General features: G+C 38.6%; 1 protein-coding gene across 1 annotated transcript; it reads left to right on the top strand.

The window, feature by feature from the left end:
- The first annotated feature begins 8,604 nt into the window (after positions 1 to 8,604).
- Positions 8,605 to 24,980, top strand: LOC121313862 (endoplasmic reticulum aminopeptidase 2-like). Its single transcript, XM_041246647.1, has 19 exons — positions 8,605 to 8,683; positions 9,505 to 10,155; positions 11,599 to 11,737; positions 13,307 to 13,441; positions 14,538 to 14,658; positions 15,259 to 15,413; positions 16,427 to 16,540; positions 16,880 to 17,011; positions 17,657 to 17,788; positions 18,089 to 18,157; positions 18,642 to 18,817; positions 18,918 to 18,997; positions 19,213 to 19,396; positions 20,206 to 20,362; positions 20,718 to 20,902; positions 21,357 to 21,518; positions 22,127 to 22,267; positions 22,415 to 22,496; positions 23,070 to 24,980. Exons 2-19 carry the CDS (start codon positions 9,653 to 9,655, stop codon positions 23,214 to 23,216), a joined length of 2,814 nt encoding a protein of 937 aa, XP_041102581.1. The 5' UTR covers positions 8,605 to 8,683; positions 9,505 to 9,652; the 3' UTR covers positions 23,217 to 24,980.
- The last annotated feature ends 18 nt before the right edge of the window (positions 24,981 to 24,998 follow it).

Below are 24,998 nucleotides of genomic sequence, written 5' to 3'. Positions count from 1 at the left end.
GAAGTGCTGAAGTCTGTGTGTGCATGTGTGTGTGTGTCGAAGCTGAGACTGCAGCTACCTTTACAGGACCAACACATTTCACAAGCATATATTCTCAATATAAAGAGAACAGTCCAGGTGCAGTCCAGCGGATTGCCCTAATAGGTAACAGTATTCAAGTCCTCACATATCAGTCGCTTGGATTTGAAACGTGTTGCTTAGATCCATGTTTGCTAAGAGACGGATTTCTGATACGTTAATGAGACTGTTTGCTGAATACTAGGTCTTGGTTGTCATGTTTGCTGTGGCTGTGTCAGAGTTATTCAGATGCTAGCTGTGCATGCCTCACTGCAATGCTTTGGTTCAGCTTGGCTCATAAAGGAGTGTCAGGTTTTGATAGCTTTCACTCTGTTTCCCAGGCTAAACTGTTTATTCATTTCCGTAACATTCTGGAAACACTTTGTGTATATTCTCTCATTCTGCTACTGTATAAAGAACCCATGCATTGACCTGGCCCTTCATTTTAGCTCAGAAAGTGATGCTGCAGTGCAAATCTTTTCTTTCATGCAATGTGTAGGTCATTGCGTGCCAATCTGAAACTCTGCTTAGAAGCAACTTTCTAAAAATAAATAAAATTAAAATAAAAAAGTTTTTGGGGCTAGTGTATTAAATGTGTTTTTTTTTTATATATTTTGCACTGGCTGCAAAGTAGTAATAATAATGTATATGAGTATGTATATTGTGTACTTGAGAACATCAAAAGTTGCTGTTAAGTTTTGAGAAAGGCAAAAGCTAAAATGCTGTGAAAGATTATTAGGTGAATTGATCTGTTTCTTAAAGTTGTCAAGGGCTTTACCTGTTGCAGCCACCCTTCAGTTTAAAATGTATGTACACTGCCAACAATAGCAGGTATTGCAATGTGAAGACTAGGCTTGCTCAGTATGCGCTACTGTACCCAGGGCTAGAATCCGAGTCCTGCTGCTCTTCCAGTAATGCAGACATGCTACTGTGTTGTGAGATCGCAGAGTTCTGTGCAGCTGTTCTTGGAGGGATGCTGATAAGGAACAGCACGGATAATGACTGCCTGTAGAAGAAGCGTTTGGTTTTTCAGTGCAATTCACTGCTTCTTACGCCTTCATGCCTGTGTGTCTCCCTCCTTTCTTTTATTCTTTATTGTGGCGTATGGATATCCATGATCTGTTTTTGTGTAAAGAGTGACTGTTCAGTGTGTAAATATTTAAATTATTTATAAACATGGTGCCCTGTTAGAGGATTCAAAACTCCATAATCTTGCTGTTGGAACATATTTCAGATGTGATTGTACTGCCACCTAGTGGACCACAGTTGTTACTTCAGTGTTTTGCTATTTTACTGGCTACAGCTAAAAAAAAGTGTGCAAGTGTTTTATTTAAAACATGATAATAAATAATAAAAAAAAAACAAGATTTCAAGTTTGCTTTTCTTCACTTTTAACCCTTTACTGTCCTCTGTATGTTCCTATATTTAATGCCTATTTTCTCATTATCAGTCAAACTGAGCTGAAGCACAATTCATTTCTTCCTTTCCCAGGATCATCTGAAAGCAGGTTCTGCTTCTGGGGAATAGAGAATCGATCATGGTAAGAGAATTGAGTTGTACTGACCTTTATGATCACTGATACAACAAGTGCAGAGTGTTTTAGCCTTCAATCTCTGATTCACAGTTATTTGGGGCATCTCATTTTGTAATCTGTCTTTCATCTCATTCAACTCCAAAGACAGAATCACACTCTTCCAAATCCTAGCCCGGGTGCAAGCAGATATTGATCCCAGGAAAGCAACCCCCTGAATTCACTTGTGTAATGTGGGTTTAATGTACTGCCCCTTCCATACATGGTCCTTGTTTCAGAATAATAGAATACTCCTGAGCCGTGGGATGCAATGCGTTACACATTTGAACCCCAGTTTGTGATGAGGTTAAAAAGTGTACTTTAGTGAGAAAACATATTTCTGGTTCAGTGAGGCAGACATCCTGGTACATTACAGTTCTTCATGTTGTAAATATTTAACTTGTGACTGATGGCTAGGCCCTTTTAAATACACCATCTGGGTTCCAGGACAGAAGACAGGCACCAGGGGCATTAGCAAACATGTGTTGGTTACAGCATTACCAATCCCAGATACCACGAAAGATGTAATAATTCATATTTGTGTTTATTAAATTGTTTGTGCAGTGTAAACCCACTGGGACATGTGTCTACTTAAGAACCTCCTCTCAACAGCAGCACACATCATTCACATTGCACTGATGAAATAAAACAGACTAATTGCATCTAATAATGAATCGGTAATACCATGATCACAGTTCATGCAAATGAGACCAGGTTGCTAGTAAAGGTAATTAATCTGCCTTCTAACATGATCATATATTAGAATGAGACCTTGTGTGACAAAAATTATTTCTAGAAACTCGTTTTATTTAGTACAGCCTCTGACTAAAAATGCCAATTTGATTTTTGCCAGATACTGTAATATGGTTCACTCCTTGGCTAACTCCCCTTAGTGCTGAGTCCACTGGTGAGAGACACGCTGCCCTCTAGTGAGACACTCTATGTACAGCAAGGGTCCAATCACACATGCTTCATTTAGCAGTTAACGAGCTTTGAGTTTTGAGTTAACTCACATAACAGGTGATTTATAGAGTTATGTTTTTTTAAAGGAAGTTTCAGACACCCGAATGGTCTTCTTAATAAAGTGATGGCATGAAATCCTATTATCAGTGATGGAGCTGTAGTGACCAAAAATAAGCCTCTTTAACAGCAGTTTGCTGGAAAATAAAAGTCCACTATAATAACAACAATAATAACAATAATGCACACGGTCCCAGTACTTTTTCCAGAGCAAGTGAATTTACAGAGTGGAGAAATTCAGGATAAATGGGCATTGCCAGTCAAAGGTAAAATGAAGTCTGGAACTCAAAACAATCCACAGTGAATACAATTATGCAGTATAGACATTTTAATGCCCCAGAGGGACCTCACTGGAAAGAGAGAAAGACTCTGTAAAAGCAAGCCTGTTCAAGTTGCTCAACATACATTCAGCATCTCTGAAACTCTGTTGTAACACTGTACATTGTCTCTGTCCATAATAACAAAACCCTTTCATCCTTCAAACACTCTTTATTCACTGCCTTCACTGACAGCCCCAAACCAAAAGAGGATGCCTGCAATATCTGATAGGTTTGATAGCAGAGTCGGACTGGAAACTGTATCAAGAACAAAGACGGCACTACAAACAAATCCCATTTGATAATGTCAGACTCTGCATATGGCTGCGATACTGATTAGAAGCAGCGTTCTTGTCCCTTCTTTGAAGAGAGGGGCTCAGGTTTGATAATGTCAGACTCTGCACATGGTATTGATTGTCGGTCTATTTTACTCGTATTGAAATAACTGCATTTGATATTGTATTTATATACCAAGGTTCTGTATCAACAGCTTGAAAAAGTTTTTTTTTTCTAAGAACTTAAAAACAGATAAGAACTTGCATTAAATTATAATAGTCAACTGTGGTGTGTAGGGTTAAAAACAATATCAAAATAAATTAAAGGAAACCCCGCAACTGACATATAAAAAAAAAAAAACCTTTATTGGTTAAAAAAAACATTAAAATTAAAAAAAAAAAACAAGTGTTTTGATTTAGCATGAACCTTTACCAGGGTAAAAAACACATATCCAGTCCCAACAGTGTGTTACTCACACAAAAAAAATCTAATTTACACTGCTGGTGTTTTAAACAATCAGTTACTCAGAACAGTACATCTCTAGATAACAATGAATAAGGTGTTACATGCCAGCCTGGTATTTCATTTGCAAACACAGAGGAATAAAGTGCAGCTACACAGAATTGGCTGTTACAATGTGTGTAGCTCTGCATTTATACACCTGCAATTCAATAGACAGCTGCTGTGGTTCCCCTTGTAATCTGTATGCTGGCTTTAACGTTAACTGAACAAGTATTAAAACCACAGCTGGTGTTGAGCAGCTTGTCGTGCATACATGAGGGGGTAGGAATTGAATCGAACACTGCCTTTTTGTTCGGCAGGCCAAAGTATATTGTCCTTGGTACTTGTAAAGTATTCAGTCTTTAACTCCACCACTTTCACACAAGAAACCTGTTCCATATTCTTCTGTCATGGCACTCCATGAATGCTGTCGGAATTCTGATGTTTACAATACCATACACTGTACAGTATTGCCAGGCCCCAAGAGCTTGCTTTGGTAAATGAACTGTTGTCAAACTTGCTTTCTGTATAGTCCTCTCAGTTTGGAAGCTGTTCATGCTTCATACAGGTAGCTTTCTGGGATTTGTTTAACCATCAACTGGCACAGTCCTCAGCTTAGAACCGTCTTCAATATGAAAACTCAGCGCTGAAGAATTGACCATCGCTTTCTATCTAGGTAATAAATAAACAATACACTGAGTAGCTATACTTCTTATATTGTGTAACCTGGTACCTCACCCATAGAATTCAGCAGTATCTGTAGTATAGCAGTGTCATGTTTTCAAAAATACACTGCGAACAAACAAACCCCATATAGTGCTTCTGCTTCTTCAGGTTCTGATTTATGTCTCATATATTAACAGGAAAGCATTACATTAAAATGAGGCATAGGCTTGCTACCAGGTATAACAAGATCATAATAGAAAACACTTTTCTGGTGCATAAACGTGTCTTTCTTTGCATACACAGCAATGACTGAGTTTAAAAATAAAAGATGTGACAAACATTCTAGAATAGCTGTCTCTTCTTACTCCTTACCATTGTATAGTAAGTTTCAAAGTCATCAAAAAGTTAAAGACAGTGGTCTTCAAAAGCACAATTCGGAGCACCAACAGGACCGCTGCATCTGTCTGATTATCAATCTCTGTGAAGAATATTGTATTGCTTTGGGTTATTATAACAGGTTACTGTGCTGTTCAACATCAAGCTGTGGGCTTAATGAAGATATGAGTTCTCACCATTCAGTATGCATTTACAATAACTAGAGTAATTATAATAAAGGAATTCCCAGCTCAGAAGATAGACCTTGGGTATTAATAAATGTTACCACAAGAGAACAAGTAGAAAGTGCATTATATACAGTAGTGTGCACATGTACAAGACTTCAATATGTGTCATTATATCCTTTATATATCTGCCTGCATGAAAACCTCAGGGTGTGAGAATTTACATTTCCAGTCAGTAATCAGTGATTTCAAAACAATAGGCACTTGTGTGAAAATGTTAGACCTCTGTGCTTTAATTAGGCATCTTAAACAACTTCTAAAATGTCTCCTGCATTTTACCATTTGTGGCTTCTTTTTCTCTTACTATTTTAAATGAATTGCATGATATTAAAGTCATCAATTAAATTAGACAATCACTAATTTGCCTATTTTGACAGTTTAATATTGTGAAATAGATTTAATATATGCAACAAATCAAAACTACAGAAGCAGCGGTGTGTTCTAAGACACGTGCACACTACTGTATAAAACAGCCCCTCACACTGTTTAAGTATAGGTCAGGAGATTGTATTACGCTGGGTGTTTGGGTATATCAAATCAAATAAAAACACAAACAAACACAGGGTGTTTACCTCCAGTGCCAATGCCATTATCTTCATAGCAAGTGTTTTCCAAGTCTTCATCTTGTAAAGCTAAAACAATGTTACAGTGTTTGTATTGTGCATTAATAAATTCCCTTATACATGACTTACTTTAATATGTATTTTTTACAGTTGGTTTTTGTACGTTGCACCCTGTTACAACCTTTACGTTGAACAGTATATTTACGACAGAGACCTCTCATCATTGGTACATTAGAAGCAATGATAATATGACAAGGCCTTTCGCAGTGAAAAGGTCAAACAGAATTTCTTACCAGCCATATCCAAGTAACTCTTGCTGATGACCATTGCTGTGCTCCTGTGGTTCACTCGGCAGGAGTACAGATCCCATTCCTTCGAGGGGACTGATATGAGAGAAATAGCACTGTGGGTCTCGTCATCATCCTTATCAACACTGTAGGTTATGTATTCGGGGGAAGTCTCTGTTCCATTGGAGAGCCACTTCACCTCCACGTCATCCAGCAGGAAGTCGCTGACCAGGCACACTAGGATGGTTTTACTGCTGCCATACCCATAGTACTGGACAGGGGGTGCTAGCGTGGCAAAAGGCACAGCATCCAGTCTCACTGGTTGAACAGATTATCAATATTAGCATCTCCATGTTTTCATGAAAAAATGTTTAAAATAAGATTTAAGTCCACTTTTGAGAAGATCCAGTCAGAAAATACTGCATCACTTAATTGCCAATATTATTTCCTTGTTTTATTGGCATTTTCAAAAAAACTTGTAAACTTTGGCATTGCAGGCCTATTGTAGAGTACTTGAGACAGCACTCCTAATACAAGAAGAGGCTTCTCAGCAACATGTATACGGATATACAAGTACATCCTGCAAACACATCCATGAGCAGAAAAATGTCACATTGTTATGGTAACATTCAATAAGATCTTAATTGAAAACATGTAGGCTGATATTTCCAAAAATCACACTGGATACAGTCGATCGGTTTGATGGATAGACGACTGCTTTCAGAGACCCGAACAGCACTTATCTTGTGCTTCTTTCCAATGCTACAGTAAAGTAGTCCAAGATAAGTGCTAATCAAGGTCTGTAAAATCAGGTGATGAAGCCACATTTGATGTAATACTGTAGTAACAACAGAATTAAAAAGGTAAAGGTAAATACCCTTTAAGTAAAGATAATCCTGTAAGGGTTCATTCAGCAAATACTAAAATACAAACACAAGTTTCAGTATAACAGCAATCAGTACTCACTTGCCAATAGTTGAATGGTGAGGAGGCAAAGAAGCATCCTGTTGAACCATGCAGGTTTATTGAATGCCAGAGCCAGAGACAGTGAGCAGTGATGTCATCGAGTTAGATACTGAGCAAACTCCACACAGAGCAGCCCAACCAGAGAGCTTCATGTCAAGGGAGGGAAAATATTATTTGTTTTAATATTTGCTTTCTATTAAATCAATGGAATGATTTGTGAAGCCTATGCGCTGCTCAAGCATTTCTGAGTTGCCAGTTTATTTCATTTCTTTTGTGAAAGAATCTAGTTTTTAAAGCCCCTTTTCTTTCAGAATGTAAAGCATGTCTTTGCCTGTATACTGTCTTACCGCAGATACCCATTGAACGTGTCATACACCTGCTGAACTTGCTGTGGGAACAGATGTTAGGCGGTCTGATCAGAGGTAAGCCCTCTTTACCTTGTGACCTTGTGATTCCCTCCACCACCACCATGCCCCACACCCCACCCCACACACACACACACACACACACACACACACACACACACACACACACACACACACACACACACACACACACACACACACACACCACAACACCTGCTCCTTCTTCAACTGTACACAGTCTATAAACCTAGCTAATGACTGAGAAAATAAAACAAAGAGTTTATTATGCCAGTGTCTTTGCTGGAGGAACGGCCCTTGTTGTGTAATGATCTGCCGTTCAGGATATTCCTGACCACTGCACATGAGATGAGATCATGGGTTACATGTGTGCAGTGGGATCGACTGACACCTTTGCACTGTGGTTACAGCAGATTGACTGACCCCTTTGTACTGTGGTTACAGCAGATTGACTGACCCCTTTGTACTGTGGTTACAGCGGATCGACTGACACCTTTGTACTGTAGTTACAGCAGATCGACTGACCCCTTTGTACTGTAGTTACAGCAGATCGACTGACCCCTTTGTACTGTAGTTACAGCAGATCGACTGACCCCTTTGTACTGTAGTTACAGCAGATCGACTGACCCCTTTGTACTGTAGTTACAGCAGATTGACTGACCCCTTTGTACTGTGGTTACAGCAGATCGACTGACCCCTTTGTACTGTAGTTACAGCAGATCAACTGACCCCTTTGTACTGTAGTTATAGCAGATCGACTGACCCCTTTGTACTGCGGTCATAGCACTCACATGGGAACCCAAAGATTGTCCGTTCATGGGAAAATTGAACTGAAAAATATTTACAGAAGAAGAATCCAGAAAAAAAAACAAACAGGAATATAGCCAAGACACAATAAATGCAGATGTCAAAAAGTGGGAATTATAGAATAAATCAGACTATACAGTACTTGGTTTCCACACTGGTGCTTTTAAATTAATTCTGGTCTGATTTGAGACACCTAAGAGATAGAGTACATACAGTATGTGCCGGTAAAAGTCTGAATATTGGCAAATCTGGTAAATGTCTACATTTATAAAGTAAAGCAGCAAATGTCAGAAATAAACATATCATTTTACTAGGGATATTTACCGGTAAATCTCAATAATAACCAAAAAGCTTTGGTAAATGTCCAAAAAGCAATATTTTTCTTCATAATCTGGACATTTATCACCTTACTCTGTAAATGTTGGCAGTTACCGTTAAAGCTTAATATTTACCAGAGTTGAACTTTTACCGTAACACATCCACTTATAACAAAGAATAATACAATAAAGGCTTGATTGTTTATCCATTAGACACAAGAGCCAGGAGCAGAAGCTCAAGGGATTGTGGGTCACAGAAATGAAAGTGAAAATAAAAGCAGGACACACTGAAAGGAGAGAGTGCAGGGCCTGAATGATGCAGCACAAATAAAGGTAACTTGGTTCCTAACATGGTGCTTTCTACATGATAACAAGCCAATTTCGCATGCACTGCATGCTGTTGCTAATGCCGTTGTGCATGTGCTTTATAACAGTATTTCATGCTTTGTTTTCTATCATGGTGTGGTGTCTGAGGCACTTCTGATAATAGCTTGTCAATGCAGCATTCTGTTACCTTGCAGAGGAAATGGAGAATATTTAGCAGGTCAGCAATTCAGTATGTGTATAATTATTACAGTAATGTAAGATACATCGTTTTGAATTGATATTGTATATAATTTAAGTACTGTATATTACATTCTAGCTTGGAATGTATTGACAGCACACTGTTGTACAGTACAAGGCCTATCTTGTATACAGTAATCAATAACGCGCCGCCCTTTCGCAAATTTAAAAATGTAAAACTTGCAATGCTGTCATGTTGTTGAGCATTGTTTATTTTTTACTGTCCTAGAATATGACTGGCATTTCTGAGCCCTATTTAAAAATGTAAGCTTCTGCAATTGAAAGATTATCTTCCTGAAAAGAAAAGTGATTCTGTTCTTTCAGCAACAATGCAAAATCTCTGACTACAGTAAATACAAAATTAATAGTCTGTTGGTTGAAGATGAATGCTGCCAATTGAAAACTATTTTTTTTATATATGTTACAGATAAGTTTCTCTAGCAGACGTTTACCCTTATTCCATTCATATTCTTTTTTTTTTTAATTTGATGATTTTTAATAATCTCTTTTAATCCACAACAGTTTAACAGTTGTGTGTTTTTTGTTTTTTTTAGATAGTTACATTAATTTTCTGTTTCTTTTTTTTTCAGGCTGCACACACTTTACTGTCAAGTATTCTTAATTACTTTAACTGGGCTCATCAAACACAAAAACACAGCAACATCTCCATGTGACTGCAAAGTTGTTAAGACCTTTTTTTAACCACTTATTTCACAGATATATTTTTGAATCCTAACGATGGCACTTACAGTAGTATTGGCTTTTGTTCTGTATTCTGTAATTGCCCCAAATGATGCCCAAGGCAGCCAAAGTTTGTTTCAGGGACTGGCTCCTGTGGCTACAAATGGTGAACCATTTCCCTGGAACATGCTGAGGCTCCCAGATACTATCATTCCTGCCCACTATCACCTGCTTGTGCACCCCAACCTCACCACTCTGAACTTCAGCGCCTCTGTCAGAATTGAAGTGGATGTCAAGCAGAGCACCGACTCCATCATCCTGCACAGCAAAGGTCTCCTAATCACCAAGGCAACCATCGAGGCAGAGACTGGAGCCAGCGAATCAAGAAAGCCGCTTCAGGTGCTGGAGTACCCGCCCCATGAACAGATAGCCCTCGTTTCATCTGACGTGTTGCTTTCTGGAGGAAAGTACTTTGTTTGTATTGACTATGCAGCCAATTTATCAGATGGCTTTTATGGTTTCTATAAAAGTACTTACCGCTCAAAAGATGGCGAAACACGGTAAGGCAAAAACCTTTAATGAGTTACACCACTTGAAAAATGTAAAAGGTAAAAGGTAAAATGTAAAAGGCCCTAGACATTGGATAAAACGAGAATCCGTGACCATAGTTTTGGTGTACAGTCAGAATTTGCTACAGGTTTTAAAAATCAGTATGAATATCAAAATGTCCTTTCTATCTGTGTACTTTTGCAGTTGGGATGAAATTGTAAAATTAAGTTGACTTTTATCACAACAATGCATAATAGTCATATAGTAATATTTCTTGACACATGCTATATTTCTTAAATTACAAAGTAGTTATTAACATTTGCTACCTTAAACTAGCCTTGACTTAATTAGTGATAAACAGAGATAAATACTTCACTAATTACACTGTAAATCCTGAAAGCCTAACTAGTCTCCTAATTACATTCTGTAAAGACACAGCAATGGTATGTGGTGATGCAGTGTTTACAAAGCAGTAACTTTGTAATCACATTTGTTGTGTGTTGTTTTAGACAACATTGCCCAATGCTCCACATCTTTAGTTAGCATAACAAAGTGGTATTCTGAGTAAAATGTCATGAAAATTAAATCAATGTTTTAATGTATTATTCTAATTAAGACATGCTCCCAGTCAAAATGATTACACACCACACATAATCCAGCAGATGTCAAAATATAGTTATTGGTGTGCACTGTTGCTATGTCAGTTTATTAGTATAACAGATATTCAGATGAGATTCTTGCACCATGTGATCTTGTAAGAATGTCTTAAAGTGATTAATTGACAAAGAGAGTCCTCATGTGCATGGGTTTTCTTTATTCTTTAGTGTTCTGTTAAAGTGACCTCATGGTTTTTCATTATTCTTTAGTGTTCTGTTAAAGTGACCTCATGGGTTTTCTTTATTCTTTAGTGTTCTGTTAAAGTGACCTCATGGTTTTTCATTATTCTTTAGTGTTCTGTTAAAGTGACCTCATGGGTTTTCATTATTCTTTAGTGTTCTGTTAAAGTGACCTCATGGGTTTTCATTATTCTTTAGTGTTCTGTTAAAGTGACCTCATGGGTTTTCATTATTCTTTAGTGTTCTGTTAAAGTGACCTCATGGGTTTTCATTATTCTTTAGTGTTCTGTTAAAGTGACCTCATGGTTTTTCATTATTCTTTAGTGTTCTGTTAAAGTGACCTCATGGGTTTTCATTATTCTTTAGTGTTCTGTTAAAGTGACCTCATGGGTTTTCATTATTCTTTAGTGTTCTGTTAAAGTGACCTCATGGGTTTTCATTATTCTTTAGTGTTCTGTTAAAGTGACCTCATGGGTTTTCATTATTCTTTAGTGTTCTGTTAAAGTGACCTCATGGGTTTTCATTATTCTTTAGTGTTCTGTTAAAGTGACCTCATGGGTTTTCATTATTCTTTAGTGTTCTGTTAAAGTGACCTCATGAGTTTTCATTATTCTTTAGAGTTCTGGCATCTACTCACTTCGAACCCACTTCAGCACGGATGGCTTTCCCCTGCTTTGATGAACCCGTGTTTAAGGCAAACTACTCAGTGGTAATAAGAAGAGGCGATAAACACATCGCCCTTTCCAACATGCCCAAGGTATTTGCTGTTGAACTCTAGCATTGCGTTTTGTTTATATGGAAATAATCATATATGGAGGAGAGTATCTGAATAGATTTACAAAGCTAATATATTTTCTCTTTCACAGTTTGTGCAGGCGTTTACAGCACATATTTATGTATATTATTAATATTATTATTATTATTATTATTATTATTATTATTATTATTATTATTATAATAATATATAATGTGGCGCAAGTGGACGCGAGTGGCGCGTCCGGTAAAGGCGCTCCACGTGGAGTGTGCACCCTATAGCCTCGAGGTCGCTGATCCGAGTCCAGACTATTCCACTGCTGACCATGGATGGGAGTTCCCAGGGGGCGGTGCACAATTGTCTGAGCGCCACCCGATGAGGAGGGTCTAGGTTGGCCAGGGTGTCCTTGGCTTACTTGGTACCAGCGACCCCAGTAGACTGGCCAGGTGCCTGTGGGTCTGCCTGTAAGCTACCTGGAATTACGTGGTCCTCCGACGCTGTAGCTCTGAGGTGGCGGGTGTCCGTCATCGTCCCTCCCGAGTCAGTGTTGGGGTGGCAGCGGTGAGCCGGGTTGAAATAAAAATAATTAGGCTTTCCAGATTGGGGAGAAAATAAGAAAAATAATACTTGGCAATTCCAAATTTAAACAATAATAATAATAATAATAATAATAATAATAATAATAATAATAATAATAATAATAATACATGTTCTTATTTTTTATTTTTACTTGCCCTTTTATAGGCTGATATCAGTGACTGTTTTGAAATTGTATGTATTGTCAGTCTAGATCAGATTCCCAGGCACTCGAAACCATAACCCTTAAAAGTATTTGTACAACAAACTGTACACACACACACACCTACAGACTGTGCATAGTTGTACAATCTAAACATTTTTATTTGGGGCAAATTTGCTTTGCAGCAACGCATGATAGCATGTGTTTACATTTTATCAGTGATTGGTTAATTTGATCTTTCGGGAACCTTGGATAAATAATGTTGAAACCTGTTTTATATTGTATTCTGTGATAGATTGATGGTTTTGGTGCTTTATATAGAAATGGGTACAGTACAGTACAGCTGTCTAATCTGGAAGATAGTTAGGGACCTCCTGGGATATTCTCATGGAGCACAGTTTGGGAAATTTAAGATTAGGCAGGGTCTATTAGGTTTTGTGCTGTGTACCATTATAAAACCTTGTGTCCCAGTTGCCCCCAGCTGTTAATACGCTGGAAGCTCTGAATAAAGAGAGCGTTTTGTGCTAAGATTATGCAAACCAGCATCAATAACAGTACTTGTGAGTCTCCTCAGTGTATGTCTTTCTGTTAAATAGCTACAAATGCCTCTGGGATGTTTACTAAACTGTTGCTCCTGTTCTGAATTTGAAGAGTTTTTCCCTGTAGCAGAATACACTGTTGTCAGTGACTGTAGAAGCCTAATTGCAAGCACATCCATGACCTAACAAATCTGCCACGCACTCCTTCTATTACTGTGGGGCCAGCATTACTGCTGGAGTTGAAAAGTCACATCATCAGGGACTAATGGTAGCTTTGTTTTTTTTTTCTAATAGGTGAAAACAGTGGAGTTGGGGGGTGGAATATTTGAAGATCACTTTGATGTGAGCGTGAGGATGAGCACCTATCTAGTGGCCTTTATTGTGTGTGACTTCAAGTCAGTTAGTCAGATAACTTCAACTGGAATAGAGGTGGGTTTTTTAAAGCACTGAACTCTTCTAACGTCCATTTCTAATGTAATGCTTGTGAAGACAAAGGGTTTATTGAGTTCCATTGAAAGCATCATCAATGCCAAACTCACACTGCAATAAGGTTATTGTCTTTTCGGTTTGTACAAATTCTAATCCTAGCGCTTGCTTCGATGACTTATGCCACACATGCAGCCAATGCGTTCGATCTCCTTGTGTAGCCAGTGCTGTGGTGTTTCTAACCGCTACAGAATACACTTTATTTACATTTAGTTTGATATTGGCATGCATGTTTATTAAGAATTAACATTCTTTGAAAAGCTTTTTATAGGGATAGTAAGTATTTGATCTACAATATATTTTCATTCAGCTTGAATAAAACTGAGCTACAGTGTTTAAAAAGAGCTTTTAAAGTGGGGAAAGCCTAGTGCTGATGTACAGAAACTGCTACTTTATCGGGACATGTAAAAATATTCTGAATAAGTGGCTGTCCCAATTAAACGAGAAGCATTTGACCTTAATTTGCAACGTGTGCAAGAGTGGAGCAGTATTTGTACTGTTGTTTTATTTCTACATGAAAAATACATAATGACATCACATCACATTATGCATAAATGTTAAATACATCATGTAAAACTTTTTTTTTTATTCCTAAACAAAATGAATCGCTGTTTTTAATTTCTAAATGAAATTAAATGAAAAATAGTGAAGTTACATGTTCTCACAAGGCAAGACACCTGCAAAGTTGACACACTAGCTTTCTTTGCCACAGCAGCCTGGGAAAGCACAGGAGACTCCAGGAGCTCCTTCAAGAGTTCAACATGGTTTTCACAGCGTTGTGTTTTCACAGATTTTCTTACTCACATACTGCACTGCGATACGCGAACCTGTCCTGCTCTGAAAAGCGATCTCCGTTCATCATTTGAAAATACTGTATCCCAATTAAACGAAGTGATGTCCCAATTAAAAAACATGAATAGCATTGGGAAGAACCTTCTCCCAGAGTTGTATCCCATTTAAGCAGAAATCCCGATTATCAGTATCCCTATTATGCAGCGCCGATTGTACCTCTAACAAAGTTTTGAACTTCCTTATGCAGGTTTCCATTTATGCTGTGCCAGACAAGTGGGACCAAACCCATTATGCTCTGGAAGCAGCAGTGAAACTCCTGGAGTTCTACGAGCAGTACTTCAATATCTACTACCCTCTGCCCAAACAGGGTAAGCTGCGATTCGTCAGGCTGGGCCAGCTGGCACATAATGCTGTTTTTCACCTTAGTACCCAAACCATTAATCACATAAATGCTAGAGTTCAAACATTCCTCAGTGTTGACCAACCCCAGCATTCTCCTTCATTTACTGTACTGTATTGTCTCTAAGAAAAATAAAAAGATACATATGATATAGAATAACAAGTAGAATTGGCTGTGTATTTTGTGAAACTAGCACAAGCATGCATCTTCGTTTTGTGCAGAAATATAAAGAGCAGTTGGAATTGGCATGGTGCTAACCTAGATTTCCAGCATTGCCTGTTCCTCTGAGCTCAGTGATCTCAGCATGCTGTACTGTGCATTTAATTGTAACTCAGCTTAAATCCTGTTATATTTAGAGTATGCTATGCTATCCCCCACTAATAAAACAAGTCTCTTGGAACAAATAAAGAAAGACATAGACATATTGTTTAAAGCAGTTTTGTGCCACCTGCTTGCCAAAGTGTATGTGTGTAAAGCATGTGTGTTATTGCTTGACAAGATGGGTACAAAGGTTTGTTCTGTGATTTGCAATCCATGTCTTCAGAAAGCCATCTATTGTATTTATTAGATCTGGTTGCTATTCCTGACTTCCAGTCCGGTGCCATGGAGAACTGGGGCCTAACCACTTACAGGGAGACCTCACTGCTGTTCGATGCTGAGACCTCATCGGCCTCCGATAAGCTCTGGGTCACCATGGTGATCGGCCATGAACTTGCCCATCAGGTAATCATCTCCTGTGTGTTCTAGCTGTGCTGTTAAGATCTTGTGAAAAGTGACATTGTGAGGATTGAATATGGGGTAATGCTTTACAGTAAGTGTCTGTAATTGCTGAGTATTTACATAGTGCATACATGTGTACTTGCACATGATTACAGTGTTAGTGTGCATACTTACAATGTACTTAATGTGTCAGTCTTTTTGCATGATATATATAAGTACACAATTGGATCAGAAAAAGGTTAGGCTTAGAGTTAGGGCTACGGGGTTAGGTTCAGAGTTAGGGTTACTGGGGTTAGAGTTAGGATTATATCATATAGCTATGCATAATAACATTGTAATTATATGTAAGTACAAATGTGTTTACTAAGCAGCTACTATGTAAATACACAGTAATTAGAGACACCATATGGAAAGGCAGTTTGTGAATGGTGTTGTATTGTCAACACTGTATAGTGACTTGGATTAATCCATGCTCATATATGGTACAAATAAACTCATTCCTCTGAGGTACCAGTAAAAAAAAACAAGTTTAGATACAAATGTACAATATAATAAAGTATTTAATATAAAGGTACAACATAGGTCAAGACCAGCCATGTTTGTAATGCATTAGCATCAGGATAACAGGATAATAGTCATCTGTTTTTGCTGGTGAACTAATACAAAATAAGTTCAAACCAAAGTTGTCCCTTCAGGGTCTGTGTAATTTGCAATTCCTCAACACATGGTTACAGTTAGCAGAATGAAAGTCCTTTCTCTTTGCAACATGCTCGCACTAGATTTTTGCCTTTTTTCATGTTTTTGTATTTTCTTCAAAAAGCCATCCTATAGTACATTTTTACACTGGGTAGTGGCTTTGTCACTAAATAAAACAAATTCATTCTTTCCTGTTTTTTTTTTTTTTTTAGAGCCGTCAGAAGTGATTTCCAAGAATCGCTGCTTCTGTTTCTAGAAGCATTTGTAGAAAGCCCTTTTTTGGGGGTATAATCCCCTCTGTTTCCTTTGTTCCCCTCCAGTGGTTCGGTAATCTGGTGACCATGCAGTGGTGGAATGACATCTGGTTAAATGAGGGGTTTGCCAGGTACATGGAGTTTGTCTCAGTGGATGCTACTTATCCTGAACTGCAAGTGGTCAGTACTACTACCCTTTACTTTTGTCTTTTTAAACCTGAAGGACAAGAACAATAATTGGGAATGGATAGAACTCCATACCAATTAAACACAGAGCCTGTATACCGGTTGTGTCACACCATACTACACCTGTTCAGTGAATAAAGGATCTGACCTCGAGAATGGAAGCGTTTAACTGTAAGAAATGAATTAGAACAATCTGTGTCAGTTATGTATAGTGTCAGCAGCAGATCTGTTGTGTATAGTGTATATGTGCAGGTTCTGTATAGTAACACAATGGGCTGTGGAATCTAGATGATATTAAGTAACCCTAAATTCCAAGGCTCTCTTCCCTTTCAGGGGGACTACTTGCTGGACACCTGCTTTGCGGCCATTGGAAGAGATTCCATGAACTCATCCCGACCCATATCCAGCGCAGCAGAGAACCCCACCCAGATAAAGGAAATGTTTGATACTGTCTCATATGACAAGGTGCAGTCAACGTCTCCATGCAGCTGGCATGGAAGCCATTGTAGGGTGCAGTACGATACAAGCTGATCCACACATCAGGTGTCCATGGCTGGACACTCTGACCTTGAGTGGGGTACACATGATCTTGTGTGTTACAGCACAATGTAGGGTCTAGATGTGTATCCAGAATTAAACACAAAGAAATAAACAGTATAGCTAATCTTAGTGTAGTGCCATTTCCATAGGATACAAACTATCTGATACAAACTATCATGTTGTGACTCCAGTCTGTTCAGGAGTATTTGCAGCTCCCAGTCACTCTTTAACACTGTTTAATACAGCTTTCGCTGCGTGCACGAGATGGCACTGTTGGGTATAGATATATGTGTGACAGGTCTCCACAACACACAGCTTTGGTTCAGCAGCAGTGAAGTGTGCATCTCTTAATGTTGTCTATGCATCAATCTACTACACAAGCTTTCTGATTCAAATCAAATAAAATTGTATTTATAAAGTGCCTTTAATGGCAAGCCATCCCAAGGCGCTTTTAACAAGATATTTCAGACTGCTGTAGCACACCAATGTTAGGGTTTACTGTTATATAACTTGTTTATGAAATGGTATAAATATATTTGATTGAACATCTTGTTGTATTTGACAACCCAGGGGGCCTGTATTCTACACATGTTGAGGAGCTTTCTCACTGAAGACATTTTCCAGAGCGGAATCGTTCGCTATCTGAAGAAGTTCAGCTACAGAAATGCCAAGAATGAAGACTTGTGGAACAGCATTGCAAATGTACTTGAAACCCTTTTTATATCCTCAATCACCACACGTCCTCTCCACCAACACACAGTCACTTCTTTCACTGTCCCCATTCTAAACAGACTAACCTGATTTGACAAAACGCTTTGTAAATTGCTGAATGGATGAATACAAAAGTCAGAATTACAAAAATTTTGAAAGTAACTGAATCTAGCAACAGATTGCATATATTAAAGTTTAGAAACATGCCATTTAAAAATGCATACCTAAAGTTAATGAAATGATCAGATACAACACTTTAAATAAGGACGGTTATGTGTCTTTTTTTACCAGACCTGCAGTGAAGAGGACTTTACTTCTGGAGAATTCTGCTACAGCAGCAGTCAGGCTTCAAAAAATGCTGTAAGTATCCAATACATTTGTTTTCAGTTTTCAGATAGATACACAGTTGTATCTCCCAGATTCAAATCAGTTTTCAGTCATGCTGGAACCTGATCAAATAAGTTCTGAAACTGGGGGTTCAAGGACCACTGGAGGTCAGCAGCAGGTGACAAGGGGGTCCCGAGGAAAATCTAGAGACATCTCTTGTAATACAACATATTTAATGTACAGAAATATGTTCTTTGACTGTCGTGGTGAGAGACAAGCTTAATGATACTTACAACCAATATTATACTTAAACATTTACATTTACTCAGTTTTCATTTGGAGGTCCCTATTCAAAAAGGGGTGCCCCAAGCACAAACAAAAACGTTTGAGAAGCTCTGATTAATATGCTGTTGAGATTGTGAAAATGAATGAGGTTTAAAATTGAACCATCTCAAAAGGGATGGAGATTCATTGAGAGAGAACAGCACGTTGCTCATATCTTTTTGTACTTGTGCAGTACCAGTATGCTGGGGAGCACCTGGATTTGAAGGCGATGATGAATACCTGGACTCTTCAGAAAGGAATCCCTCTGATCATTGTGGAGCGCAGGGGGAGCACAGTCACACTGAGACAGGAGAGGTTCCTGAAGGCTATTCTCCCCAGTGACCCTGTATGGGCCTCTCTGCAACAAGGGTACAATCCAGTCTGCCACTCTTTGCATTGCTGCTGTGGTTCTGAATAATTTTGTGGCCTTTTAATAATTTTCATCTGTCTTTTAACTTCTATGTTCCAGCTACCTGTGGCATGTTCCTCTGACCTACATCACAAGTAATTCAAAAAACATTGGGAGACATCTGCTGGAAACACAATCAGGTATTCCATTAGTGTATTCATGTACAATAAATGGTTTATTCACACTGGTTGCTTCTGCCATAAATTGACTTACATTTTGAAGGAAAGTACACTTTGTTAAATTGGTCAGTGTACAAAAGTAACTAACATACTGTGTGTGTAAAAAATCACAGCATAATCTGTGCCAAGAGCTTAGCGAGAATGCTTCTCAGTCACTGCCTGTTGTTCTAATGCAGATAGCATTGAGCTGGAGGAAGAGGTGAGCTGGGTGAAGTTCAATGCTGATATGAATGGATATTATGTTGTACACTATGAGGGAGATGGATGGGACTCGCTGATTAACTTACTGGAGCGGAACCACACTGCTCTGAGCCACAAGGACAGAACCAACCTCATCCACAATGCATTTCAGCTGGTCAGGTAACACTGTATTGCTGTCTGCTCTGTGTTGTATTGCTGCAATGGACTGAGCATGCAAGTTCGTTTCCTGATAGGACTTCACCTTCATGGTAAGAAATTTGAGAATCCTGTGATATTTCCTACAAGGGCCCATGCACCTAATTCCAAAGCGAACGCCATATATTGTTAAATACAGAATAAAGCAAACCGGTTAAACCACAGAAAATATATATTTTTTCTCCCTCGTTTTTATTTTAAAATAGTAGTTTGGCGCCACCAGCTGGAGATTGTTGAAACCAAATAAAACGACAACTTGCTCTAAATTTTCCGTAAGAACCCAAGGAGAAGAAATGACACATGTAATACAATAACCAGAGTGCTTTGTAACACAGGCAGCCAGGCCATAACACTAAACACTAAACGTCCTGTTACACGATATAAAGACTTCATTTATGTTTACTACCATTTACGCATTGTGGTTGATCAAGTCATTTATTTAAATCAATCTTTTGTTTTAAAACAACAACCTAGGGGCCTCTTTTAATAAGGACTTTCTATTTAAATGCAGTAAAGTGGTCAGGTCATACACAGTATTCACAGTAAATTGCCAAACAAATTAGTTTAAATATGTGATTTGAATTATTGCACTTTGCTGCAGATCATGTTCGTCTTTAGGAACTATTTTCCAGAGTCTTGGGGTACAGTATCTATGCACCTGGTTATGGTATTTTCTGTAAGGTGTAAAATGAGCAAAGAATGAGTCTTCACTAATCAATGAAAACATTCTAATCAGACTTCTGGTGAGGCTTCATGAAGTTTCTTGTGTCCAGTTCAGGGAGGCTGACTCTAGACCGATCCCTTGATCTGAGCCGCTACCTCAGACACGAAACCCACAACGTCCCCCTGCTGCAGGGCCTGGGCTACCTAGAGGCCTTCTACCGAATGATAGAGAAGAGAAACATCACAGATGTGGCACAAAACTTAAAGGCATGTTTAATTCATTTTTTAAAATATACACACTCTGTGTAATGTTAACCAACTTAACGGTCTTCATCTCCCGTCTTCCAGTGTAATGTTAATCAAACTCACAGGGGTCTGTGTAATAATGCAAACAGCTTTTGGGTCTTAACACTTCCACCCTAAATCTCTTCCCACTATGTTGTATTGTATTTTGTGGTTTTTATAAATGGGTCCATAAATAAACTTTCCTGGGAAACTTCAGATGGTTTCAATCTTGGCTAGATGCACCATTGATTTGCTCACTAAAATAGCCCCCAGAATATGAACCCCCCCCCCCCCATTGATGTCTTCACTGATTAATCTGAGTACTGCATGTGTCCAGAATTATATCCTGCAGTACTTCAAGGCTGTGATTGACAAGCAGACCTGGAGCGACGAAGGCTCGGTTTCAGACAGAAGGCTTCGCTCTGAGGTCCTGGGACTGGCCTGTGACCTCGGCTATCCTCCGTCTGTTAAGAAGGCACACCAGCTCTTCGTTGATTGGGTTGAATCCAACAGCACTCTCAGGTTCTTGGACTCATACTCTTGTTTTCTCTAACTGTATCTGTGTCTAGCTCTGCAGGCTGATCTTCTATGGTTCCACACTGCTGCCAGCATTTGAATGATCTCCTGTAGGAGATACTGAACATGTGGCATTATGCCTTTAAATAATACAGTGATAATATTTACATCAAACCTGCAAGCATGTTATGTAAAGACCTAATGCTTCTGATAAAAGCATACAGTAAAACAAGGTGTAATTTCTTCAGGGAGTGATTCTGCTCGGGCACTTGGATTAAAACTCACAATTCACAAGCAGTTGGTAAATGCATAGGTGATAACACACGTTGGCACGTATATGAAATGAGTGAGTGTAACTGCTGCTTTAGTAAAGCAATGCTACATGGATCTGTATTGCATTTCTACAACTGCAGTAAAACCCTTTTGTGGCATGATCCCCAGTAGCCTCTTGTGCTTGCAGTTTACCCACAGATGTGATTGAGACAGTGTATTCTGTTGGAGCTCAGAGCGCTGAGGGATGGGCGTACTTACTAGAGAAGTACCAGGTCTCAATGTCGGGGGCCGAGAAGAATAAAATCTTGAGAGCCTTAACAAGCAGTAAGGACACTGGGAAGCTGTTAAGGTATGTACAACAGGGTACAGATACAATCCACTCTTGTTTTGCCGAATAAGTTGATATTTTTTGTGGTATGTTCCCCAGTAGCCTCTTGTGCTTGCAGTTTACCCACAGATGTGATTGAGACAGTGTATTCTGTTGGAGCTGATTTACTTACTAGTGTTTTTAAAATCTTGAGGCTCTGCTGATAAGGTACTGTGTTTTTCACAGGCTCTGCTGATATACTGTGTTTTTCACAGGCTCTGCTGATACACTGTGTTTTTCACAGGCTCTGCTGATACACTGTGTTTTTCACAGGCTCTGCTGATACACTGTGTTTTTGAGCAGTTGTTACATTACTCACACTTAAAAACAAAACACTTTAACGGAAAAGAAGCAAATAATAACTGAGTTGTGTTTGATACCACTCTTACTGATTGCAAGTTAATAGTACGGAAATAAATAATGAAAATGTAATTGGGAGAAGCTGATTACTCTTTAAGGTCATGTCATGTCTTCATTCGAGTTGAGCCCTAGAAATCGATGGCTATGCTGGTCTATGGGAACCTGCTGGCCCTATCAGTCCTGAACAGGCTAGTCTTCTTCATTCATTCTGAATGTCTTTCTCATTCCAGATTGCTGGAGCTGGGAATGGAAGGGGATGTGATCAGGACACAGGATCTGTCCACAGTTATCTACAGCGTGAGCAGGAATCCCATCGGACATTTCCTGGCATGGGATTTTGTTAAGAAACACTGGAGTGAACTTGTGGAAAAGTAGGTATTTTCCAGATAACATTGCCTGAGTTGATCACTTTAAAGAGACACTGACCTCTCTCTACCTGTAATACAAGGTGCTTAAGCTTCCTTTGCTTTTAAAAGGGAAATACATTTTTTTTTAATTGTCTTATCTTTTCTCCAAAGATTTCATCTGGGATCATTCTGTATAAGAAATATCATTATTGGCACTACAGCTCAATTTTCTTCCAAGGAAGAACTGGAGGAGGTAGAGTACTATAATTTATTCATTGTTTAAAAGCTTGTATTCCTTTAATATATACTGTTGTAAAAATATATTCCAGACCATTTTCATTTTGATGGGTGAAGCCTTATTCTTCCTGACACAACACTATAAGTATACTTCCTGTGCAGTGAGTGTGTGCACAGGAAATTAACATATAGTGTTGTGGCAGGCTAAACTGGCTTCCTCTGTCACATTGAAAATAAAGTCTGGAATATTTAGTGATCTTCAGTAAAATCATAAGGAGAAGCTGTAGTGGTAATGATGTACTGTACTGTAGGCCCTGTGACAGGTGCTGGCAATATTTCAGAGCAAAGTAAAACAGCTGTAATAAAAGCTTGTCACAGCTCAGGAAGGAGCAGCTACATTTATTTTTCTATGTAGATTATTGCCTTGGCAACTGTTCCACATGTGTTAATCTTAAAAGAAAATGCATCTAAATATTAAATGTTTTTAAAATACACCTACCACTAATACTGTACTTCGTACCATAAAGCTTCGCACAGTTAGGATGGTTAAGCCATTCAATCAGTCTCTAAACAAACTTAACTTTTTCAGGTGAAAATGTTTTTTGAGTCCATAAGAGAGCAATCTTCCCAGCTCAGGGTCACCCAGGTTGCCATAGAGAACCTGGAGAAAAACATAAAGTGGCTGGAACGGAACCTGGAGACACTGAGAGACTGGCTGCTGAAGAACCTGCAGTGACTCCGCCTGTACTGAAGAGGGGCCACTGTGGCTAGAGTGGTAACATCAGAACAGCGCTGAAGAAAGACGAACCTGCAACTTGAAATGCTGGACAACAAATTTTCCATCTGTTTGTTAATGGTGTGACATTAGAAAAAAGGCTATTTTTAATTGGATTTGAGATGAAAGAATGTGTTATTAGTTATTGTTCTATGATTTGTGACTTCAACCCTAGTCAAGTCACTACGGCCCCATGTACTGTACTGTAAGGTGGCTGAATTAACTCAAAATCAAAATTTGTCAATGGATGAACTAGGCTGTCATGCTCTACTTAGGAGAGTCTACTACCCCTTCATAGTCTCTATGATTGAGTTGTTCTAGAACAGCACTAGGATGCATCAACAATGTAACGTTCTGAAACAGAACTATAGGATGCATTAACAATGTACCATTCTAGAACAGCACTGTGGGATGCTTCAACAATGTACTATCTTTGATTTTGGCACCTGTGGGTAGATGAGGCAACCATTCCTTACTTTTATGTGCACAAATTCATCACCTAAATTAGCAGTTGTAAAACTAGTAATTATTTCACCTGTAGTACCCATCTCTCCATGCATAACATGGAAATACTGCAGCTTGGTAAGATGAAGACTGGGAGCCAGGAGCTCAATCAGCCAATGAGTTATTGACCCGGTCAATGAGGGGTCCTTCAGAAATGAGCTTCACTTACTGGTGCGTCATTAGAGCACCGGTATTACGTGTCAGGTCGACAAACTGAGGATTAAGCAAACAAACACCCACGCAAATAACCCCAGAAAATGTGTATGTTCAGGATGAAATATCACAAAATATCACATCACTTCTATATCATTTCTCTCAATCCCTCTCTTTTCATTGAATTCAATTCGGTTCTCCCACATACTCATAAGCCACACTTTCATATATCACATCATGAAATATACCAAAACATACTGTAATAACAGAAATTTAATTGAATGAAGTCATCCAGACATAATTTAGGACTCCCGTTGCATTGCAGTTTTTAATACATTTTAATACAGCCTTACATGAGATTAATACAATTTACCACACACCTACGGTACAGGTAGGTAACTTACAAGAAATGTTCACAGGAAAACAAGGAATGGCTCAAACTGCTATGCAATGGGAGTCTTCATGTTGCACACCGTACCCATCTTGCATATAGTTTAGTGCAGTCAGGATAATCCAGTGCAATCTACAGTACATGTAAAACAATATCTCTTGTTATTCCAAGTTACTGTTGTACACAGCTAATTCAGCACTGAAGGGTCCCCAGCATAGGCGTCCAACATGTGCCAGTTTCTTTTATATGTTTAGAGTGATTTTTGTATTATGGTCATTTTATTATTTTTTGTTCTGCTCTGAATGAGTTTTGACAGGTAAGAAACCAGCTGCTTTAGCGCATGTCTGATGCTTGCTGGTGTGGAAAGAAAAAGCATCACTCAGGGTGAGATGTGTTTTTACAGGCTGCCTCAGTATAAATGATGTGAGCAAAATAAAACTAGTATCGCGTTAAAATGGTTCGTCACTTCACAAGACAAAATAGGGGCACTGTTGCAAAAAGAACAGCAGTGTCTTCTAAAAGATGTTCTTTTTTTACTTGTCAAAATCCTATGCTATTGAGCTCATTATTGATGCATCGTACCTTACCATACCTAACCTAACTTTTTTTGTTTCTGCTGTTTAAGTCAAATGTGTTGAAACTGTTTGAAAACAAATAAAATCATGTTGTTTTCTAAATCTTCCTGTTTTTTGTCA

The sequence above is a fragment of the Polyodon spathula genome, chromosome 1, assembly GCF_017654505.1.
Source record: "Polyodon spathula isolate WHYD16114869_AA chromosome 1, ASM1765450v1, whole genome shotgun sequence".
In the NCBI taxonomy this organism is placed as follows: Eukaryota; Metazoa; Chordata; class Actinopteri; order Acipenseriformes; family Polyodontidae; genus Polyodon; species Polyodon spathula.
The sequence above is the reverse complement of the archived record's forward strand: the minus strand, read 5'-3'. Positions and strand labels throughout refer to the sequence as shown.

Bases quoted from the DNA above. Each gene is read 5' to 3' on its own strand.
- LOC121313862 (XM_041246647.1), top strand. From the start codon at position 9,653: ATGGCACTTACAGTAGTATTGGCTTTTGTTCTGTATTCTGTAATTGCC. The intron at 18,158-18,641 runs GTAAGTATCCAA...GTACTTGTGCAG, and splicing joins GTCAGGCTTCAAAAAATGCT to TACCAGTATGCTGGGGAGCA. The intron at 22,497-23,069 runs GTAGAGTACTAT...TAACTTTTTCAG, and splicing joins CCAAGGAAGAACTGGAGGAG to GTGAAAATGTTTTTTGAGTC.